The sequence below is a fragment of the Anser brachyrhynchus genome, assembly GCF_964034855.1.
Source record: "Anser brachyrhynchus genome assembly, chromosome: 17".
Classification (NCBI taxonomy): Eukaryota; Metazoa; Chordata; class Aves; order Anseriformes; family Anatidae; genus Anser; species Anser brachyrhynchus.
In genome coordinates this window covers 10247518-10270272 of record NC_137710.1, presented here as the reverse complement: position 1 = coordinate 10270272, position 22755 = coordinate 10247518, and the positions used below count along the sequence as shown (strand labels likewise).

General features: G+C 40.3%; 1 protein-coding gene across 4 annotated transcripts in view; it reads right to left on the bottom strand.

Annotated features, from left to right (window-relative positions):
- The window catches only part of MED15 (mediator complex subunit 15), a 38916-nt gene that overhangs the window by 2141 nt on the left and 14020 nt on the right, over positions 1 to 22755 (bottom strand). For 2 of the 4 annotated variants that reach the window (XM_080560011.1, XM_080560010.1), the window contains exons 2-16: positions 21261 to 21348; positions 20010 to 20061; positions 19446 to 19475; positions 18046 to 18261; positions 16538 to 16800; positions 15375 to 15746; positions 14166 to 14261; positions 9157 to 9276; positions 3486 to 3628; positions 3158 to 3285; positions 2132 to 2266; positions 1667 to 1730; positions 1433 to 1499; positions 897 to 1057; positions 526 to 692 (exon numbers count right to left, since the gene is read on the bottom strand). In XM_080560011.1, the coding sequence (XP_080416137.1) occupies positions 526 to 692; positions 897 to 1057; positions 1433 to 1499; positions 1667 to 1730; positions 2132 to 2266; positions 3158 to 3285; positions 3486 to 3628; positions 9157 to 9276; positions 14166 to 14261; positions 15375 to 15746; positions 16538 to 16800; positions 18046 to 18261; positions 19446 to 19475; positions 20010 to 20061; positions 21261 to 21338 (2092 nt within the window). In that variant the 5' untranslated portion in view covers positions 21339 to 21348. The remainder of the gene's footprint in view (positions 1 to 525; positions 693 to 896; positions 1058 to 1432; positions 1500 to 1666; positions 1731 to 2131; positions 2267 to 3157; positions 3286 to 3485; positions 3629 to 9156; positions 9277 to 14165; positions 14262 to 15374; positions 15747 to 16537; positions 16801 to 18045; positions 18262 to 19445; positions 19476 to 20009; positions 20062 to 21260; positions 21349 to 22755) is intronic. The other 2 variants (XM_080560012.1, XM_080560013.1) reach the window with 1 other exon arrangement.

Below are 22755 nucleotides of genomic sequence, written 5' to 3'. Positions count from 1 at the left end.
TTGGATTCCAATGGGGAAAACAAGTTCATAGACAGTAACACTTTCTTCTTACTCAGCTGAGATAGAAACAACAAAGTTGTGATCTGAGTTCCTTTTTCAAACATACATCATTGTCAGTCATCATTAGTACAAATTGAGATAGACCCTTCCAAAGATTAACTCACCATTTCTCCATCCGACTTGTTGGAGATAGAACAATTCTCACATATCAGCGTAAATCAAGTCAAGAATCAAGACTGTTGCTAGCAATAAGTAATTTTCTAGACACTACATGAGTTTACTGATTTCAACCCTCATTACGAGGAAAGGATTGTTTAGCATAAATGAAATTTCCAGGCATTCCCTGAAGCAGAATTGTATAGAATGTCATGATTAAGCTGTTCTATAACACTGATAAGTACAGACTTCACACAGAAGTCACAGGTTGGCAAAATTCAAGACTAAGCAAAAAAAAACTTCTTCAGATTTCTAGAATCAAGATCAACAGTTCTTTCTGAATTCAGCCCTTTGTGTCTTCTCACTTACCTATCTTGCATATAAGATGAACGGTGCCATTATTACTGCAATGGGAGGGGTCCAGGTTCACCAGGAATTTAGGATTTAACCTTGCAACTTCCCCTTGTAAGACATTCGGTATGGTCTGTCTTTCATCCTCTTCATATTTCCGCTTTCGAGGGGAGACAACTGGGGCCCTATGTAAAACACGGTACACAAAAGACCTAGGTGAAAACATTATACCAACACCACATTTGTCAGATATTTTACAGGTGTAAAAAGGAAAAAGGTACAACTCACACCTTGCCATAAACCCATCCATTCTTTCAACAGTTTGAACAAATATTTTTTTTCCTTAAAAAACAAACATTTAATAAAAACATCTGGTTAGTGATACATACGTGATCGGCGGGCCATGAATTGCAGTCATAGCCGGCATAAACGTACGGTAAAGGGAATGGTTGAAGACTGGTGAACGGATGTTGGCCAAGACAGCATCCAAAAGTGGCTGACACAAGTACTGCTGTTTGGTGGGGGGCACTGGGGGAGGAGGTGGAGTAGGCTAAAACACAAAAGGACCACATTTTCTCTTAATAGTCACCAAAGATAAAAACATCTCTACAACTTTACAGCAGTAAACTTCCAATGCATAAAACACAAACAATTCTCAAAACTGCATGCGGTAACATTAAAAAGTCTGCATTTTCCACTTTCAGAAGTCTGTCCTGAAATCAGCTGCAAAAATTCATAGAAAGAATTATTTAAGTGTTTGCACAGAACACAAGAATTTGAAAGCTCACCTACAAGGTGATTTATGTGAAGCTTGCCCATTTTTGCCCCCATTTTCTTATTCTGTTCAACTCTACTTGAAGTTGTAATGGCATAAGCAACATAAAAATTAATCACTTATCTTTTGCTAAAGCAAAGCATTACGTACCACAGCCATATCATTCTTCAGCTTTTCCAGAGCAATTTCGCACTTCTGCAGTGTCTTCAGAGGGCATCTGCAGAAGAGGAGAAAGTCCATCATCACAAAACAGTCAATTCAACTTACGTGTTTCTGGGGGCCTGAGCCCCCCAAACAACTTTAATGCCAACATGGCTGGATACTGAACAATACATTCCTGGAAGAGTTAGGGAACTGATGTCCAGACAAAATGAAAAAAGTTACCGTTTTGAAGGGTCAGTCAGGATATCTAAGAGACTCTTCATTTTACTCAGGTCCTTCTTCCTATCTGAAATAATATCAGAGACTCAAACATTGACTACAAGAACAGCTTTCACACTTGCAGACAGAAATACAGGATGCTGCTAGAAGTGAAAACATTAGCCATCACTGAAGAAAGCAGTGAGGATCAATGATCTTTCATCTCACCATAAGTATACCCATTGCATAAGCTCTAACAGAATGTGTCCCAAAAACATCAGAAGTGAAGGAAAACTGGTGGGAATTTAAGGATGAGGATTTTACCCACTCTTCACAGTAAAATCTTTACAGTCCTGGGGAAGAAAGAGTAACTGTCACTGTCATTTTCAATCCCTGGAATAGAAACCATCACAAAAAGGCAATGCACTGCTCTTCCATCAGAAGAGAGAGTTGACAGAGAAACACATGACTAAATACAAGGAACCTCACCTTCATTTTTATCTATTTTATTGATCATCCTACGGAGTGGCTCAATGTATTTTGATAACTGTTTGAGTTTCTCCAGATACTGTTGCTCCTCTGACTGGCTAGAACTGGCTGGACTCATGACAGAGTTTGGATTTCCTGCCAAGAAGTAAAGACTGCATGTCACATGGATGATAAAACATAGTGCAGAACAGCATTCTCACATTTCAGACTCTAGATTTGAGATGCAGAAACTCAAAGCATAGCTCAGGTCAAATACATAAATCCACAACTGGATGCGCGTCAAAGTTTAAGTGCTTGTCCAGCCCTCTCATCTTTTTGGAGAAATTATGTCAGACAGCAGATGTTACAGACAGAACAGCAACTCCCATTTATTACTTTTTTTTTTTCCTGAAAAGGTCCACATTTTCATATACCTATTTCCTAGGTCCTCATTTTGCCTCACTCTGGTGCATTAAACACTACATCAACACCAAATTTGCTGCAGCATTCCTTAAGCCCATGCTTTCTCATCTGCAGAGCATACAACACTGGTATGAGAAGGAGACAGTATGTTACTTCAGTTCACAGTATCAGGAAGTGTTTATTACAACCAGGGCAGAGAAGTGCACAAGTGTCACAGTACACCTAGGAAGGTGTTTTAGAGGAAAGCAGTCATTAAGTGGTTATGTCCTTTACAACTTCACACCATTGCTAAGGGCTCCTTTTTGCATGGAACCAAGGCATCACTACGATTCTAAAAACTTGCTCAATTAAAGAAAGTACCATACTTTCTTTCTAAACAATGGGGAAGTTGGAAAAACCCACTATATAGGTTCAGTGATGAGAAAATGGGTTTCAATTGATTTCGATATTCATGTTGTGTAACATCATACATACAACATGCTCACTACTTGCGATGCTGTAGCTGTTTATCAAAGCTCTTTAAAGCTTTGGTCATGCCAAATAGTAACTGTAATAGTTCCTAAAAACCTGTTATCAAAATATACCCCAATTCATGGTCTGCATTATAGACCTCAGGTCATTTACCTGGAGTGTTTAAAGGACCTGGGGATGGGACGCTAAAGTTCTGAGGTGTTCGTGCAGCTGCTGGGCTCTGGGATGGTTGTGGAGATGGACTGGGAAGAAAGCTGCTGGGTGATGGAGCTGGACCAGAGCTGAAAAATAAGAATAAATTTTAAAAATGAAAAAAAAAATAAAATAAAACCTGCAAGAGTCTAACAAGGAAGCATGATCAGCCTGCAAACAGATATGCTTTTAGTAAGCACTGCTATGACACGTTGAATGCTTCTGAAAACTTCACCTCTTCACCTTTATGGCTTTGACAAAGGTCTTCAAAAGTTACAGTCTAGCTCACCTCACATTTGAGTTTGGCTGAGACGTCGGTTGGCCTGGTTGAGGAGATGGCTGTGGCTGTGGTGGTGGAGGCATTGATTGGGGTGTCTGAGCTTGTTGGACAGGAGATGGGGATGACATCATGGTAATATTGTTCTGGCTCACCTGAAACAAGGAAAAAGAATAAGATCAACAACAACAAAAGGGAGTTGATGAAGGGAACCTAAATTAAAGGTTTTATCTATGGAGAGAAGCATATCTTCAGCCCTACAAAAAATGAAAGTGTTAGTTTCCTGTTCTCCACAATGAAACAGTCTCACCTGTATCTCTCGAGGATATTATGGCACTACTTCATATCGACTTCACTAGAAATAAACATTAAAACTGCATGCAATGGGATAACTGTTTCTCGTTTCCCAAACCAACATATTGCAGTTAAAGCGTCAGAAGTGCCATCTGAAAAACTTGTGCTTTATTAGAAATAGGGTAAAGAAGAGCAGGGAAAAAAGACAGTTCTAACTTGAGAATTAACAGCCATTAAAAAAAACTTCTTGTTTTGGTATTTTCATTACAGCCTTCAAAGGTCTGTCAAACTTGTCTGTAGCTTCTCAAGTGGTTTTCTTCAAGAGGAAAGAAGAACAATTAAGTAAACCAAACCACCACCATGTTGTTTAAATATACAGCTTGCAAATCTGGGTGGAATGTCTGGATGGAAAAGTGTGAAGCAGCTTTCTGACCTTTGGAGAATTATAAGGTATGCCTAAAGAACAAAAAGACAAATAAGGAATTTTCAGAACAGCACCAAACTCCAGGCAACAATTAAGTTTATTCTGCACACTATAAAGTGCAAGAGCCAGATGACGCTCAGATTACACCAACCACTCACATATGTTCATTTCATGGTCGTTTTTACCCTTCATCAACTAAAAAGAAACAAAAAACATCCTATACCAGCAAGAAACATGGTATAGTGATGCAGATATTACGTAAGCATAAAGCACATAAAGAATTCTTATGTTTTTATGTATGTAGCCTTAGGTCATCAGTTACATTAGCCTATAAGGCCACGTATTGTGACTCAGTAACTGACGCATCCATTCTGTAAGTCCTCAATTGGCACCTTTATGAATCAACAACTCTTTCTATCAGTATAAACTGTTTTTAAGCAGAGGTCCCCTACCAGCCCTAAACACTTCATGGGCACTGTAAGTTTGTTGCTGTCCTCCAGTCATTACCTATTCACCTAAATCATCCAACTGTTTCCAGAGGACACTGAATGTGACATGATATGCTTTGCATGGAATATCACACTACAGCTATGTAAGAAAAACATAAACAAACAATGGGCCCAAGCAATCCTCAGCTAGGTGCAAATGTAAAACTACTAAACTTGAAGATATAAACTTGAAGATACTAGTTAACTACAGCACAGTTCAAAATCAAATACAGCCTGCAATATATGTTTTGTTCTGTTTTTTTTTCCAAAAAACTTCATTAGCTCCGTTACCTTCCCAACCTCCTCTACAAAAATAACATCCAGAACAAGATTCATTAACAACCTGTGTTTCCTCAGCAGTTGGAAAAATATTTCTGAGACTGAAAAGCACGATCTGCTTCCTACAGAAACCAACTACCTCAGCACCATGAAGAAGCTAGGATGAACACTCCAAAGAGTACTCCCTGCATTTTTATTTTTTTTTTTTTTACAATTCTATTTAATGTTCTTCTAAATAGCAAGTGATTTAGAACTTACGCACAGAGATGCTGTACCCATTTTCATCACGTCAAACTAAGATCACTTTTGAGTGGTTTAGCACTTCTTGAAAACCATGCACCTTTAAAGTGTCTCAAGGTGGTTACATAAAATCACTTCTGAAAACTTAAATCCTTGTGTTTTAGGAAGGAAGGAAGGAACAAAAAAGATTGCATTAAGGTTTTTGCCCCGACTGAAGCCTCTGTATCTACTTCAACACCAAGGTCCCTTCACATTAGTTTACAAATGTTGCAGAAAAGCAAAGAAAAGAACATACAGCACCCGATGCATACATAAGCATAAAATACATTAGAGCTGTCATCTTTTTAACAGCATTACCTCTTCTCATTAAGTACATGCAGAGGCAAACAACTTTCCTTCTTGCAACAGGTTTGCTCTCTGCTGCTTTCATTTCAGAACTCTAAAGGCTAACATCTAATATCACATAAAACTGTGATACTTTCAAAAACTTGTACTCAGAAGTAAGTATGCAGTTCCAAACTTACTGCCTGATTTTTCTTCGAAAGCAGTTAATTTGCTACACAATCATTTCAGATGTCTTTGTATGGTTTAGATCTAAAGATACCTTCAGCTTTAGACTTCCACATTGTTTCCGGGATACGCATTGAGAATATAACAATTTAATGAAATTTCAACTTCTAGGGAATGCTCTTTACAACCGACTCCCACTAACAAGGAGGGAGAATGAGAGTGAGGGAAGTTTAGCCTCAATAAATTCATTTAGGTCCTCATTTAACTCCAAAGTTAAACCATGGTTACTGGACCATTTGTATACCCTCCATCTTCAACATATAGAAGGTAATGCAACTTGGTATTTTTTCAATGAAGGATGGGGTTTTATGCATCTAAACGCACATTCATGGACAGCTACCACAGCCCACTGAACATGAAGCAACCCTGCAGTGACCTGATCACAACACCAAAACCTATCCTTGAAGTTCTGCCCAAAACTTATTTAGGCTTGCGTGACAAAGTTTTGCGCTCAATAATATTCACTAAATCAAAGCTATTCTTAGTGTTTAGAGTAACATGCTGGAAGATAAACTTAGCTATAAGGCCTACCTCCACTTAACTGAGTATCAGGCAAGGAACAGCACTCAGTAGACAGCGCTAGGGAGTTTTTCAGAGACTCTCAGTAGGAAGCCAGTACAATATGCAGAAACCAAAAGCAAGGAAAAGGAGACTGCAACAAGGAAGTAATGGGTAATACTGAGGAAGAGCAGAAACACTTTTAATCTAAAGTAAAAATCTAGAAAGCATTTTAAACTACTGTACTTACAGTTTCAATGTTAAGCCGGTAAGCACAGCCTTGCCTACTCTGTAGCAAACTGGGTTTAAAGTTCACCATTATGTTGCTTTGCTTAACAAAGCAAAACCTCTGCAGAGCTCCAAAAGAATTCAGATACTGGTTTCTATATTCCCAGTCAGGACAACATCCCTTGCTTTATTTTAATATTTAAATCAGTTTGACTTTTTCCCTAGATTTTCAGTTTGCTGAAGATTTCTGCACCAACCATAAATTGGAAGTCCATACTAATGCAGACTTCAATAGATTTGTAGGTAGAACTTGGAGGTTTTGACACTAGAAATACAACAGAGAGATTGGGATTAATACATCAGTCATCTAATTGCTAAAACAAAAGCTATTAGATTAACCTTTCAAAATTCCTATCAGTAGGTTTCTTGGACCAATACAAATATTGTGTAGGAAACTTTCCTTAGCTGTTCAAAAAGTACTGAACTTTTTTTTTTTTTCCTTAGTGTTCAAGGACTAATAACGAATGTAGTTCATGTATGGTAACTATTCAGGCAAAAGCAAACTTCAGCTAAGAAAAAAAAAATAATTTTCTGCCAATTTAAAAGACCAGGAGATTATGGAATACAATGACATATCGGTAAGTACATTCTTTTCTTGAAAAAAAAAATCTAATAGCAAAAGAAATCAAGAACCAACTGAACAAAAAGAAACCACTGCAGAATTAACTGAGCCACATGTTAAAAGGACAGACAAGAAGTGTGTCATACGGGATAAAAACAAATAGCCCAACAATATGGATATAACATCTGGTTCTTCTGGTGAAAGAGATTCTTCAGTGTAATACCAAGAGTCTCATCTAAAGTGAAAGGACATTCAGAACCACCTATCATGAAGTCTAAAGACTTTTTAATACTGTAGTCAGAGATGACAGAGTCTTAGATGAATAATAACCAGATGTAAGCTACAACCATTTGTCTCCTATTGTGAACAGCTTCAAGAGCTCTGATGACAAGGTAATTAAACATATCCAACAGATAATATTATTTAAGCATTTACAAAACTAAAGAGGCACAAATAACATTTCTAAATTCTGATTCACTTGGAACCTGACAAAATGTTTTGGCACGGAGCACTAGAGATTCACACAGATCCAGAGCTATCAATTGCATGGCACGTCAGACAGTCTTTAGAACAATGCTTCCCACTAACATAAAATGATGACTTACTCGCTTATCCTACCACATGTTTAGGAGCCATTTTCATAAATAAGTTTTTCTTCTTCTGCCTTCTTTAGTTGGTTTTCTACAACATTTTCTCAGTCCTTGGCATGCTACTAAGAACTCTCCTTATTCACTGATTCTCCTGGTGTCAGAAATCAAAGCTCCTCAACAACCACAGACATGACAGCACTAAAAGGTCAGCCTACAGCACTGAACGCTTTAACTAGAGCCCTTCTGTTATGCCTCAAATATAAGCCAATCTAATACTTAAATATCCATCAGAAGGCCTCACTGTCAGTCCAAATAAGACTATGAATACTTCATACTGGAGGTGATTGTCTCAGTGTACATAAACTGCAACAGCAAACAAAGCTCAAAGTAAATTCTCCTTTGATTCAACAGCTATGTCTGGGTTTTATTTCAGTTAACATAGTTACCTGGATAGAAATGAGTGACCATCTGAAACCAGAAATGATGGACGTGCTTGCTTAGGTCTGCAGAATCTTTCTGATCACATTATCTACATTAGCAAACACCTGACAAGAAAAGGCTGTGCCTACTAAACTTGATGCAACAGAAATAAGCAAAAATGCAAAAGTAAAGAAACCTATGAGCAAAAGGCAGCAGTGTTAAGTAGTAAAACTGGTAAGAACTCAGTTCTATTTCAGTCCAGTTCTCCCCACTCCTGCTCTCCTCTTGCTGTCCCTCAAATGAAAGATTTTGGTTGTTGAACATGGCTGTGAGGTCTTCAGAAGATCAGGACCTACACCATGCAGATGCAGTACACTGACCTCAAGCATCTTCCAGCAACACCTGGCTAGGTGCTGACAGCCTTCCTACACAGGTTCTTCTTTAATACAGGTACCAGTGGAGCCCTTTTGGTAGTTCCTCCTTCACAACTGCGAAGGAAGAGAATAGTTCCATTTTTCTTGGTCCCTGATTACATGCCAAGATGCTACTCAAACTGAAACAAGCCAAGTTTACTATTAATGAAAGAAGCACCTGTAAAGAGCACGAGTACATGGTAAGTAAGGTCCAAGACAGAACCCAATCACTACACTGCAGTACTGACTTGCAACACTTCTGGAGACTCTCCAAAATGCACATTCATTGTGGAATTTCAACAAAGACTAAACAGAAACCTGGAAGCTCTAATCTGTGACTTGAATCAGTTATAAACATTTAAACGTTCTAAATGCTAAAATAAAGATCTACGCCACTTTAGCAATGCTTTATTTGATAACCCATGCTATCAGAAAACGTATTGTTTAAACCAAAAAAGAATCCAGGAAAAACCTGAAGAGCCCAACACCCTAACACCAGCAAGTTAGTTGTTCCATGAAAAAGTGAACTTCCCCTTGCTTGAAAGCAAGTGCTACACAATCACGTATCGAATGCTTTGTGCAATACCTGACACAATGTGCTTTTACTCAGTAAATACCTGTGGCATTTGCTGTCCGCCCAAAGGAATGGAGCTTGGCGGTGTAGCAGACACTGCGGTGGTAGGCGGGAACCGTGGTCTTATTTGCATCCCACCTCGGGCCATAGGTGCGGTGATCATCTTTGAGGACAGAGGGACAACAGACAAAAGTAATCGCAAAACAAGAAATGCAGTGCACTGGCAGGATGAGAAGCACATGCAACCTCCAGGAATTAGGGGGAGGGGGAGCATGAAGGGAAGGTTAGTGAGCTTTTCTCTAAAGGTTAACCTAACATGCTAGCTTATAAATCAAACTCCTTTTTACACCTTTTCTATCCATTTTTATAAAACATCTAATGAATTCTAGATATCTCAGTAGTGCTGATAGGTAGATTTGTAGGTCGAGGGCTGACAAAGCTATCATTTGCAGGAAGGGTTTTTCCTAATTTTGACTGACATGTTGAATTTCTAGAATTCTTAAAGTACTCCAAGACAGCTGTCAAGACTCCTCCATCTAAGAAGCTTCTTCGTCTCTATAATGCCATAGGTTTCTGATGCACCTTCCCACACCGTTGGACTCACAGGATTTCGGAGTATTTGCGTGTGCCACCTTCCATTCTAAAAGACTCTGGCAGACAGTTCAGCAGCAACTGCTACCAGCAATGCTCCAGTGAGCTGTCCAACAGCGAGCAAAATTTCAGATTAACCTATGACACTATAACACCAGGACAACAAAAAGGACTTATTTTTGAAAAAGCTATTTCCTTCCTTTTGCACCCCACAGAATAAGTCAATTATTTCCTTGTAATTTCTGTAACTTTGACAAACACCCACTCCTCTATTGCTAAGCTACACTAAGACTTTTTGTTATGAGCCCATAACATGCTTTGAGCTCATTCTTGCATTATTTGATTCTTCAGCTGTATAGACTGAGCACACCCTAAAAGCACAATCATTTAGAACAAATACTGCAGGTTAGCATTAGAATGGATTTTTATTCTAAAATAGTATTAGGATGTTGCTCTGCAGTGTCCAGAAGTGCCTTTCAGACCCATCAGCCTGAATGAGCCACACAGTTTTAATCATATACATCTATAATATCTATGAATTTTAAGTAATGGTAGGCTTTAATGTTACACCACAGGTGCTGTCAATTAGAGTAATAAAAATTTATGGGAAATACAGCATATTTTTGAGGTAGCACTCAGCTAACTTTGATAATTCACTTATCAGCAAAAGAGCTTCTGTTTGATATTTTAAAGATCTACAGTAAAGTTCTCTGGACCGCTTTATTATTTTTTTTTCCCCAGCGTATACATCGCCAAGGAACCTACACAGGCTCTAACTAACCTAAGAGTTAAAAGAAGTCTCCTTTCAGTAAATGATTTGGGGCATTCTTGCTTAGTGTTCTGTGCAAATGGACTGAAGCAGCCAGCAACATGTCTCTAGAGAGTCAGAGAATGCATGTGCTCACAATTGTTAAAAATAAATTAAATACAACATAGCAAGACTGAAAACAGAAAGCAATAACTGATAAAGAAAATAAGTGTCAAATTCAGCACAACTGTTAGTTCACAACATCAGAGCAATGCAGTCACTTTCCATCCAGGCAAAGAGGGATGGTCAGAGACAGGATTTCAAAAGGAAAACAAATGAGAGCGCTTCAGACATCACACACACATGCACATGTACACACACAGCATGCAACAGCCACCACAAGCAAACACAACAACCCAGCACTGGCACAAAGCACAGGTGGATGCTACGAAGTGCAGTGAAGAGCTACTTTAACAACATGAGAGCTGGTGAAGCAACACAACCCTAACAAAAAAAAAGGAAATCGCCGGCAAAAAAATAAAAATAAAAATAAATCCTTCCAGGCACAATCACCCCATCTCAGACCCTCGTGAATGCACATGGATCTCTGGAGCGTGTGAAATCCCAGGGATGTTACGGTGACTCACAAGTCCCATCTTGGTCCCATTTTTCATGCCACACCACCAAAGTGTGCAGATTTAGATCACTTCCTCCAAGGTCATGAAAATTTGAAGTATATTAACTGTCTGGCAAACCTGGACACCAGCGGGACAAATTCCGATTCAAAGGCTTTCAGCTGTTGTATCATAGCCGGATGAGCGTGTGCACATGCACATAATTCTGAGTTTTATTCACATATTTTTGAAATGTGTGCTTTGGAAAGGAAGTGTATACATAAAACGACACCAATTCCACTCTCTTGATGAAAGTAATTTATTTTTCCCTTCTTCCAGCCTATTTACATTTATGAAACCAGTCACCCTTCAACAAAGCAGCAGGGAAGGCGGATTTTAAAGACTGCATCTGTTTTATGCAAAGCAATGCATCTACAAAGGAGTTCATCAGATAGTCTAAAAATGGAAGACAGCTAGAAGTGTTCAGGTACTTTTGAGAAACATTTAAACTGAAGGCAAATGCTTCTCCACAACTGAAATTGAGAAATCGATTTACAGAATTGAGAAATTTACTCAAAAAAAAAGCAATCAGAAGAATGGAGTATCTCTCCACTGTAAGATACAAACCTCATTATCCAATTAAAAAATGAAGTGCAATGTAAATATTAGAATCCTGAACCTGTAATTTTCTTGCATCTAAAATCCAAGGATTCAGAATTCCTTCAATATGCAGCTTCTGGTAGGAATATACACATACCATGACACTACCACTCCACTAAAGGCAGGCCAGCTCTGCTTTTCAAAGAGCAACAGCCAATTTGCATTCTGAGCACCTGAACGAATTGCAGAACAGTAATTTAAACATTATTAATACTTAACTCCAGTTGATTACAGAGTTTCTCCTGGTGCTCCAAGCACTTCTGTAGCACTCTGTGGTCACTAGGACACTATTTTGCTTATTTATCAGTTTCACCTGTGAGTTACATAGTTGTAAGGACTAGACATCCAAGCAGGATAACATTCAACTTCAAAACTTACATGTATCCATCTTTGAATTTAGGATTGCTTTTACTTTTATGTAGGAATGCTGAACAGAAAGTTTATGGAAAAGGAAAAACACAGGCACATCAACCCAAATTCCCAGACTGAAAGCCCCTAGAGACCAAGCTTAAGTTTAACAAGCAAGTATTAGGACAGGGTTTGTTTATAACAAAAGCTTCCCAAAACCAAATAAGGAAATCAAGACAGATTTATTAAAATAAAGTCTAGTGCTAGTGGAAAATGGACTAAATGCAAAGAGAAATCTACTCTCAAACTTCTTATAAATCAAAGAAAATGTAACCATGTTCTCAACGCCAAAGCTGCATTGTAATATTGTACACAACCATGAACTTAAAGCTAAACATTATATACAGAAAATTGTTATACAAGTATAAGAAACCAGTTTAATCATTGGACTTCACAGCATCAAGTGAATTTTAGTAGATTTACACTGTAACAGCACAAATGTAAATGTAAGTCTGTGCAGTTTTCTAAACTCCATGTACAATAGATAATGAGCAATCCCTGCTCATTATAAATAAAGTTGCAATGCAAAAACAGCTGTCAACCATCTTATTACCCAAAACTTTTCAAATGCACTGTGCTGTTAAGCCACTGGCATATAAATTCCCTAAATGGGACAAGAATTAAGGTGACTATGTAAACAAAATCCATCTGTTTAGAGGTTGGAAAGAGCACCATTAAGTTAGTAAAAAGAAAAAAGAAGTCAAAGTCTCCTTTTAGGCAGCCTAAGTCCCTGTAGCTCTCACCTGGAAATTATTTAAGAAACAAAGAAAAGCTTTAATTTGCATTTCAACTGTAGAAGAATTCTACATTACTGCCAGCGCTGCACCAACTGTACTTACCACTCCTCAGCTTTTACATCCTGTGTTACATTGTCTCAAGCAAAAGGACCAGAAACAGAACTTAGCCACCACCAAGTATGTAGGCCACATGAGAGTTAAGATGGTACAAGACACTATTCCTGATAGCGGTCTGGGAGATGAATGTTGAAGAACCAATTGTTATCCCTTTGTCCACGTAAAAACTTCTAATGGTCTTAGTGAATCTAAAGCATTTCTTGTGTGATGAAGGGGAAATGGTGTAATACCTGAAATGGCAGAGATCTTTCTGTATTGCCAGACATTAATCCTGGTCAACCTCTTTTTATCTATCTGCCTCAGTCTCTCCATATACAAAGTGGTGATAATTGTACTTACCCATGTCTGTAAAATGTCTCAGCATGAAAGACTACAGAGGCAAACCATGAAAAACTATTTCATATTCTTGTGGAAAATGGGATGAGAGGTTCAGCTCAAGACATCCCCAGTTTTTCTCCCTCGTGTCTCCTTCACACCAGACACACATCAAGGAACAATCACTAGGGCTACAAGTGTATTGCAAGTTAAGAACAGTGTATTAGACAATAAGCTTTCAACCAGCCTTTTTTTTTTTCCCAAACGTAACTCTGCACTTGTGACACGTGCCATTTTTTCTTGACAATTCACATCCAGAACAAGAGCATTCTAAATCTACAGCTCATTTCACTCAGAAAATGAATGAAAGATGAAAGGAATGAAAGGGGAGTGCTGAGAGATTTCACTATCTATATTGTTTTTTATGCTTGGTACATGGAGATGGAAGGTAGATCACATGTGAGTTAAGATAGCAGGCAAAGGTTCACAGCATGGAAATCAGTTGACAACAAAGCAGTCACCTAGGAAAGTGTAACAAAAAGAGAGGCGATACACTCCAGGAACCAACAGTCAAACCTGCAGTGTGACCACAGAAGGCCCTCTTACAGTTGTGAGTTTGTGTATCACTTCAGGCAACAATCTTACCTACTCAGGACAGATAGCATGCACAAAGAGGTTGTCCATGAAATCCTGCCTCTGAGTCCAGGCAAAGGGGAAGCAGAATAAAAGCCCATATCCCCTCTGTATAGGGATGACTGATCAGACCTCAACAGAAAGCCACCAGAGACCCATTTCCATGCTCGTCTTTAGCATGCACTTGCTACAGGCCTGTACCTAAGGACACTGCCTCCAGGGCTCTTACCTGCCCTGAAGCTCCCATCTGAGCAGCTTGAGCCTGAGCTGCTTGTACTGCTGCTGCTGCCTGCTGCTGCTGCTGCTGGACCAGCTGAGCTCTTACCTTGAGTATAAAAAGAACAAAGTAAACACGTGTACCTGATCAGCGTGTAACACTTCTCTTTCAATTGCTTTGACTATACTCATAAAAAGGGGCGTTTTGGAGACAAGACTATAAGATCAGCTTCACATATCCACCTCTAGAAGCGTTTCATGAACTTTCCTTAGAAAAGCAAGTTCCCATGCTTCTTAACATTTGGAACAGCCTTCTCAGACTGTGCACCCAAGATGTGATGACTTCCTGCAACTTCTCTGTACTGTAAGGTCCTCTTACAATACTAAATATTTCAGCTTTAAGGTAAACACAGTTAACTACATGTGATGTTTTCTCTCAAGCATAACATTTTAAATTTTAAACATATACTAATGATGAGCATTTCAAATGTCTATACATTCATTAGGACAAGTCAGAGGGATGTACATGACATCTAACTACTAGCTTAATTGGCAGGAGCACATAGTGGATACTCCATCTATTCTGTGGAGGGTCAAGAATTTCTCAGTAGTGGCTGACACTCCACTACTCCCCCAGCAATGCTCAGAGAAAAGCAGGCTTCAGAATGACATCCGAGCTTTTTGCTCAACAGCACACAGCACTCATGACTAATGCGGCAGTTTGAAAAGCTGCAACATTAACAGGATGACTCAGCTTCTAAAATGAAGCAGTAACACGTTCACAGTAAAACCATCATCTTATCCACATTCTCTTCAAGTCAGGAAGTACTAGTATCTTAAATTTTGTCCAAAACCTCTAAACATGGCAGCAGAAGCAAAGCCAGTGTGCTAAAGAGCCAACACTGGCTCCAACCACATGCACTAGGTACCTCAAAGCAACAAGCAAACGTTCAAGAACAACAAATCAAGGCAGTGATTTTTTTAGATTCATAAATGGTTTTCACACATTTATAGAATCCCTGTTCTTCGCTGATACTAAACCGTTCTCATCTGACAGGTCCAGATATAAACCTTTAAAACCACCATACTCAAACAACCTAACTATAGATCTCTTAATAAACTATGCATTTTTCTTACTTTGTTATTAGCAAAAGTCAAGGAAACTTTTTATTTCTTTAGAGGATCATAATGAACCAACAATGAAATGGTCACCAGCCCTTACCTGCATTGCTTTTAATTGCTGTGGTGTGAGAGTAACAGGCATAACCTGACCAGGAATTTGTCCCGAGATTGCCTGTGCCTGAGATACCATGGGCTGGGGCTGAGGCTGGGATTGTGGTGGAAGCTGAGACTGTTGTGCCTGAGCAACCTGTTGCTGCTGTTGCTGCTGCTGCTGCTGTTGTTGCTGCTGCTGCTGCATCTGTTGAATCTGCTGTTGCATTACTTGTTGAGGTGGCTGCTGCGGTAGCTGCTGCTGTGGGATTTGTTGCTGTTGTTGCTGCTGCTGCTGTTGTGCCTGCATAGCCTGTGCTGCCTGCAGCTGCTGCATTTGGGCAATTCGCTGTAGTTGCTGTTGCTGCTGTTGCTGTTGCATCTGAAAAGCAGGAAAAGCCAGGATGCTAAAGCTTCCAGCAATGCAATGGCAGCCTTGTTTTTATAGCGTAGATCAAAAGCAAACTGAATCCTGATATAACAGGCTGAATTTTCAAGCCTGTATAGAAAGCCCAGACCTCTTATCAACTCACTCTCCAGATATTTCAACTCCACATAGTGCGCGTCCTGTGGTTTCACTATTCCAAGCTTTTCTCACTATACTAAAATAGTTTTCAAAGGCAAAGATGAAGTCCATCACTTTTTCTTTTACAAAGGGGCTCAGAATCACTTCTTAAATGTAATCAGCCTGCATCAGCACTGCCATTTACCAGAAATGCACAAGAGCATGACAGCTGAAGTTTCCTCTTCTGCTCTTATGCCTAAGGATGATGCATGTAAGTGCTCAGTACACATTTTTTAAACGTACCAATCTGTAATTCACACAATGAAAAAATAACCACTGTTTCTAGAATAATACAGTGCTTTTAGTTCTTTACCACACCCCCGTTCTTGTCAGGATGAAACAATGTCCTGATGTTTATAAAGAGAAAAAGGTTTTTGGTTCTCTATTGCTATGGCAGAAGAAAGCAACCAAAAACCTGCACTGTTAAACCTTCCTTCTGGGTTGTAATGTAATGTTGCCAGTCTAAACTGAAGTTCTATCCCAAAGTGGAAGTGTATTAATAATGGGAAGAGCTGATACTCAGTACTTCCATGCAAGCCAAATCTCACTTGACAAGTAACTGATCACAGATCACCTCAATTGCCATTGTAATTCTTGTTTGTCATCACCTGCTGTTGGTTTTGCTGCTGCTGCATCTGCAGTTTCAGCATGTGCTGCTGCTGCTGCTGGACGGCTTGCAACTGCTGCTGTTGCTGCTGTTGCTGTTGGGCTGCTGCAGCTGCTGCTGCCTGCTGCTGCTGGACCTGAAATTGTTGTTGCATGGCTGACTGCTGGGCCTGGAACTGCTGCTGCTGTAAAGCCACCTGTTGCTGCTGGAATTGCTGCTGCTGCTGCTGTTGCTGCTGAGCTATCTGCTGAAGCTGAAGTTGGGCTAAAAAGAAGGGAAGCTATGCTTAAAACGTGAAAGCCAAACAGTACAAGAGACAGTTACACAGTATTACTCCACAATAATTGAAGATAATCACTAAAGTATAAAATACCCATCACTAACAGCATATACTTTTGCATCCTCAAAGGGAGCAGGTACATTAACAGCAGAATTGATGACACTGCCTACTATCTCTACAGCCCCCTGCCTGTATTTAGTCAGCAACCAAACTAAAAATGTAAAAATGTGCAGAAATTGTATGGCTCCGTGGCCACCTGGAAGACCACAACAGGATCACACCTTAGTCTCCACAGAATTCTCTAAGAAATAGAAGCTATTGAAGAAAACATTGCTAGTTGGTCGAGGGAAGTGATTGTCCCACTCTACTCTGCGCTGGTGCGGCCTCACCTCGAGTACTGTGTGCAGTTCTGGGCACCACAGTACAAAAAGGACATTAAACTGATGGAGAGTGTCCAGAGGAGGGGGACGAAGATGGTGAAGGGCCTAGAGGGGAAGACATATGAGGAGCGACTGAGGTCACTTGGCCTGTTCAGCCTGGAGAAGAGGAGGCTGAAGGGGTACCTCATCGCAGTCTACAACTTCCTCGCGAGGGGGAGTGGAGAGGCAGATGACCTATTCTCCGTTATCACCAGTGACAGGACCCGCGGGAACGGTATTAAGCTGAGGCAGGGGAAGTTTAGGCTAGACATCAGGAAGAGGTTCTTCACCGAAAGGGTGGTTGCACACTGGAACAGGCTCCCCAGTGAAGTAGTCACTGCACCAAGCCTGTCTGAATTTAAGAAGAGATTGGACTGTGCACTTAGTCACATGGTCTAAACTTTTGGGCAGACCTGTGCGGTGCCAGGAGTTGGACTTGATGATCCTTATGGGTCCCTTCCAACTCGGGATATTCTATGGTTCTATGAAAACATATGCAGAGAGGCCACCAGCAGGAAGCATAACAGCCATAGAAAGTATACATGGGTTTCACAGAACAAAGTTCTGAAGTTGACATCTTGGAGGATGGGAGAAGCATTTGCTCGTAGAAGAGAGGCTGTTCCTCTCTATGCTAAGGAAGACATTTATCCCAGTAAGTAGCAGTGTCTGAAATCAACTTTTCCAACAGTTCCCTCAGCTGATTTAGCCAGCAGTATGAAATTCTTTCAGTACCCTCTCCTTGTGGAAAAGAGCTATTTACTGAAAGACTGATCCAACTGCTTCAGTGATTGAAACAAACCAAACACTTACTCTGCTGAGTAGCTGTAGAGACACCAGGCATACCGTGAGGGGCCATTCCCGAGGTCCCAGGAGGCTGCTGCTGCCCTGGGAGACTCATCTGTTGTCCCATTGGGCCAAGGCCACCCATCCCAGCCATCGGTGCTCCTTGAGCTCGGGAAGCCATGCCCATTCCAGGTGCCCCTGCTGGGGGACCCCCAGTCAGATTCTGGAGGGCATTCATGGGATCTACAAAGGAAACAGTAAACATTACGTAGCCAGCCATCCAATTGCCTCCCCAAAATCTTCTGCTTTCCAGAATCCACTCTCTGATCTGCTGGCTTCAGACCACAACTAGATTCAAACCCTTAGAACCTAACGCTCACTGCTCTACCTGCAAGACCACAAGAAGCTTCTGGCAGGTCTCTGCCTCTCTGTAAACAGAGTGAAGATTATTTAAAGTGCTTCAGATTTGTAAAGTTGCAAATAGATTCTCAATATATCAGACAAAAGGAACTCATTAGCCACCTCTGAATTTATATGCAAGTCAAAACAGGCTGCCAACAAAACTCCATGCAGCTATACCACTTGTAACCTCGAAAAAAGCACACGAAGAACAGAGTTCCCACTGTGGATTCTATTGGCCTCTTCCTCCTGAGGAGGAGCAGTGCTCAAACCAGAGGAAGTCCTTTGCAATGCAGTTTCCCACCATAACATCATGTTTTTATACAGAGGATAAATTCAGTGCTTTTAAAGAGAATTTTCACAATCTCAATCCCGGGCATATAGAAAAGTGAAGTCAAAGAAGGAATGGCAATTCAGAAGGACAAAACTGAACATACGGTACAGAATGCAACACCTCCTCTTCCTTAAGAATACTTACACTGTTTTTAACTGTCTAGGTGGGATGTTAATCAATCCCAATGATGTACTCATTTTCATCATCATCACTAGGAACATCGTACTAATTTCCTAGTGTAACTGCTTTAAGAATTAGCACAGAGGCAGAAGACATGATCAGATCTAACTAATTAAATGGCAGAGTGGTGCGCACATCCCACAGACAAAATGATTGCCTCTAATGCAACACAGTGAGGAACCCAGAGTTGATGACAGGGAGAAACCTGGATGCCCAGCAGGAGGTTATTTTCAATCGCTCTTGTTCTTCCAAGAATCTCAGTGTTGTGGGCTAACGGGAGTACAAACAGGCAAACAAACAAGTCTCCTGGGCTGCATCCAAAGCACCATCTAGGCCTGTCACCCCTCATCACTGAACAACTCACAAGACTACTGTGCTGCCTTTCCTTTCCTCCACCAATAAGTAATATTGCAGCTAGGAAATCCACAGCCTTCTTAGTACACCACAGCCCTGGTTTTTGAGCTGTTCTAGTCAGAAAGGAAGGAAGGAAATAAATAATAAAAAGACCTCTTACCACTGACTGAGGCTTGAGATTTCTTATTGTCTGCAAAAGAACACCACATTAATTACCTTTGTTAATCTCATCACACGGATTTGACATTTCAAATACACTCTCCAAGAAATACAGCCACACAGTAATTTTAAAAAAAATAAAAATCACTGTCTACTGTAGTTAGATCTCCAAACAATTTATCCAGATCCATAATCCCAGACAGCTGTATCATAGCTGTTACAACCGGAGTGGAAAAAGGTATTTTTATCTTTGTAATCAGATAAAACACTTTAAATAACCCAATTTTGTACTCAGAACACTACAAAAACAGTGAAAATAAGGCACAAATACAGGAAAAAATTGGAAGGTGCAGAATTAGTAACATTAAATAATTTCTCACTCAAAGACTCTTCAATTGTAGATGGATGTTGTAAAAGAAACAATATTTAGAAGTTAAGCATGTATATTACTGGGCAAAGTTTTGGAGCAACTTGTGAGGAGTCACATGCAGAACCACACATAGAAGCCAGAAGATTTACTTTTATTCCCCCCCAATGAGCAGTCACTGGGATAAAAATTACTTACGGATATCTCGAAAATGGATAATAAGTCTGGCCACAAGAGAAAGATACTCCTCCTAAAGGTAAAAAACAGTGTTTCAGCACAGGAAATAAAAACAGAGCAACCATGACTTTCTGGTCCTTCAGTATTCTTCCTCTATGTACCAGATTTTACTTTGGTCCTTGTAAGTGAACTAAAAGCTCACAGGCCTTGTAGTCTGTTCATGAACTAAGTGGGAATGCTTTTTACCAGAAGGTCAGTGTGGTTGATGGTCCAAGAAGCCAAAAGCCCACAAAATTCACTGGAAAGAACCTCTGTGACAGTCATACTAACAGTAACATAGTGTGTACACCTGATTATATACCAATATATCCATTTTCCATTTCTCATCCATTCTAGTTCTTTCCTTAAGGATCAGAATTTCTTATTGGGTACGTTGACTCACTTCAGTCCTTTAACTAGGTCATATTCATACTACAAGAACTTTTTTATGCTAAGTTATTATTATTAAACATATTAACTTAATTGTTTTTAAGACTTACACCTGGTAGAAGTGCCAGAAGTGAAAGGACAAACAGTCTTTGCAGCAATTAATTAATGTGCATCATAACGCACGAGAGAATCTGCCACAGTGCTGAGATAGTCTCCCTGCTCCTATAAGTACCCACTCACCAGTGAGAATGCCCTCAGCAGGCATAAATAAGCTTTATAAAACTTTCACCAAGTTCCATCTCAAACGTGTCTTGTCTGTAGACAGCAATAGCATCCAATTTCTTCTAACACAAGCCCAGGAAAGAAGCTTATACATTTGAGTAGTGTCTAGAATTGTACACAATAACCAGACTTTCACAGAGACCACAGAAATTTCCTTTGTCTTACTACTAACACAGCCTTTTTATTGATATCTCAGTCTCTCCTGATCACTAAACTGGTTAGATAGACTACATCTACACTGTAGATAAAGCGAACTCTATGCAATTCACTACATACAAGTCTTAGATAAGACTTAATGAAGCACATCCCACATATGCATTAAATGCTGCAGTATCAGCAAAGCTCTCTCGGCCTGAAGTCCAGTCTGCTGCACGTATTGGACACAGAACACTTCATTTCCCCTCAGGGTAAAAGGAGCACACACAAATCCAAAATCTTGCATAACTAGGTACTCTAAGCAGAGACTGACAGCTAACCACACACATTGGGTGTGCTATTTCTGTGGATGGTTTACAAGTTTCTGACATCCCAATAACTTCAGGAAACAAACAGATACTTTACCCTTGTTTTGGCCTTCATAAACACGTGGCTCTCCATCTCTTTGCTGGACTTATTATGGGCAACACCAGCCTTCCTCATAGCTTCATCACTGAAAAAGAAAAAAAACAATGCTGCGCATTAACTGAGGACATCAGAAAATACTTTCTGTAGTTAGAAATGTTTGTGTAACAGCTTTTTACCCCTCTCTTATTGATAAATCCATTTATAGATTAAAAAACAAAAAACACATTACTTAGAATTGCTGCTCTTTAAAGTTTCTTCAAATAACTGAGGAAAAAAGTCAATTTTTGTTGCCTTTTAGAAATTAGTTCTTTGCAGATATTCAAGAATAATGGCTAAGCAAGCCATTACTTTGCTGCTTGAAGTGTTAGTCTGACAAAATACTAGGACCTGTTGATTTGAGGAACGCTAAACGACTGGATTAATGTAATCCATGTTCAATGAACTACAGGCTCAAGCCTGCATAGTGCCAAGCATATCCAAAAGAATCCTCTAAACATAAGGTGGAATAATAAAAATAGCTTGGTAAAACAAACGCCTTTAGGCAATGAGCAGTAGATAAGAAGAAGGCCCTGCTGATGGACAGTTGATAACAAAAACCTTTTTTTACCCCCTTATTGTTCTTTTCTATTTACTAACGAGAACTACAGGGCCATCACACCTCTAGTAAACTGGAACTAGATCTAACCTCTGGATGAGAAATTGAAAGCATGAGATGAAAAGGAAATAAACCCCACATGCAAAAACACTCTGCTAAAGAAATTGGTAGGGAAGAAGGGGCTTTCACAGACTCAGAACGGTTTGGGTTGGAAGGGACCTTAAAGACCATCTAGTATCAAACCCCTGCCATGGGCAGGACACCTCCCACCGCACCCGAAGTCCCAAAGCCCCGTCCAGCCTGGCCTTGGGCACTTCAGGGATGGGGCAGCCACAGCTTCTCTGGGCAGCCTGTGGCAGTGCTTCACTGCCCTCAGAGTAAAGAATTTCTTCCTTATATCTAACCTAAACCTCCCCTTTTTTAGTTTAAAGCTGTTACTCCTGTCCTATCAGCACACCCCCTGACACGGAGTCCCTCCCCAGCTTTTCTGCAGTCCCCCTTAGGTACTGTAAAGACGCAGTGGGGTCTGCTTTTGGTGCAGCCCAGGGTACGAGTGGCTTTCTGGGCTGCAAGTGCCTATTGCTGGCTCATGTTGAGCTTCTCATCAACTAACGCCCCCAGGTCCTTCTCCTCAGGGCAGCTCTCATTCCGTTCTCCACTCAGCCTGGATTTGTGCTTGGGATTGCCCCAGCCCAGGTGCAGGACCTTGCACTTGGCCTTGTTGAACTCCATGAGGCTCAGGCCCAGCTCTCCAGCCTGCCCTGGTCCCTCTGGATGGCATCCCTTCCCTCCAGCGTGTATCCTCAGCACATCGAAAACCAAGCAATTCCACTGTCACATAAGCACTGAGACAAAAACATCTTAAATCAAGGACTCAGACAGGAGAGCAGCCCTATT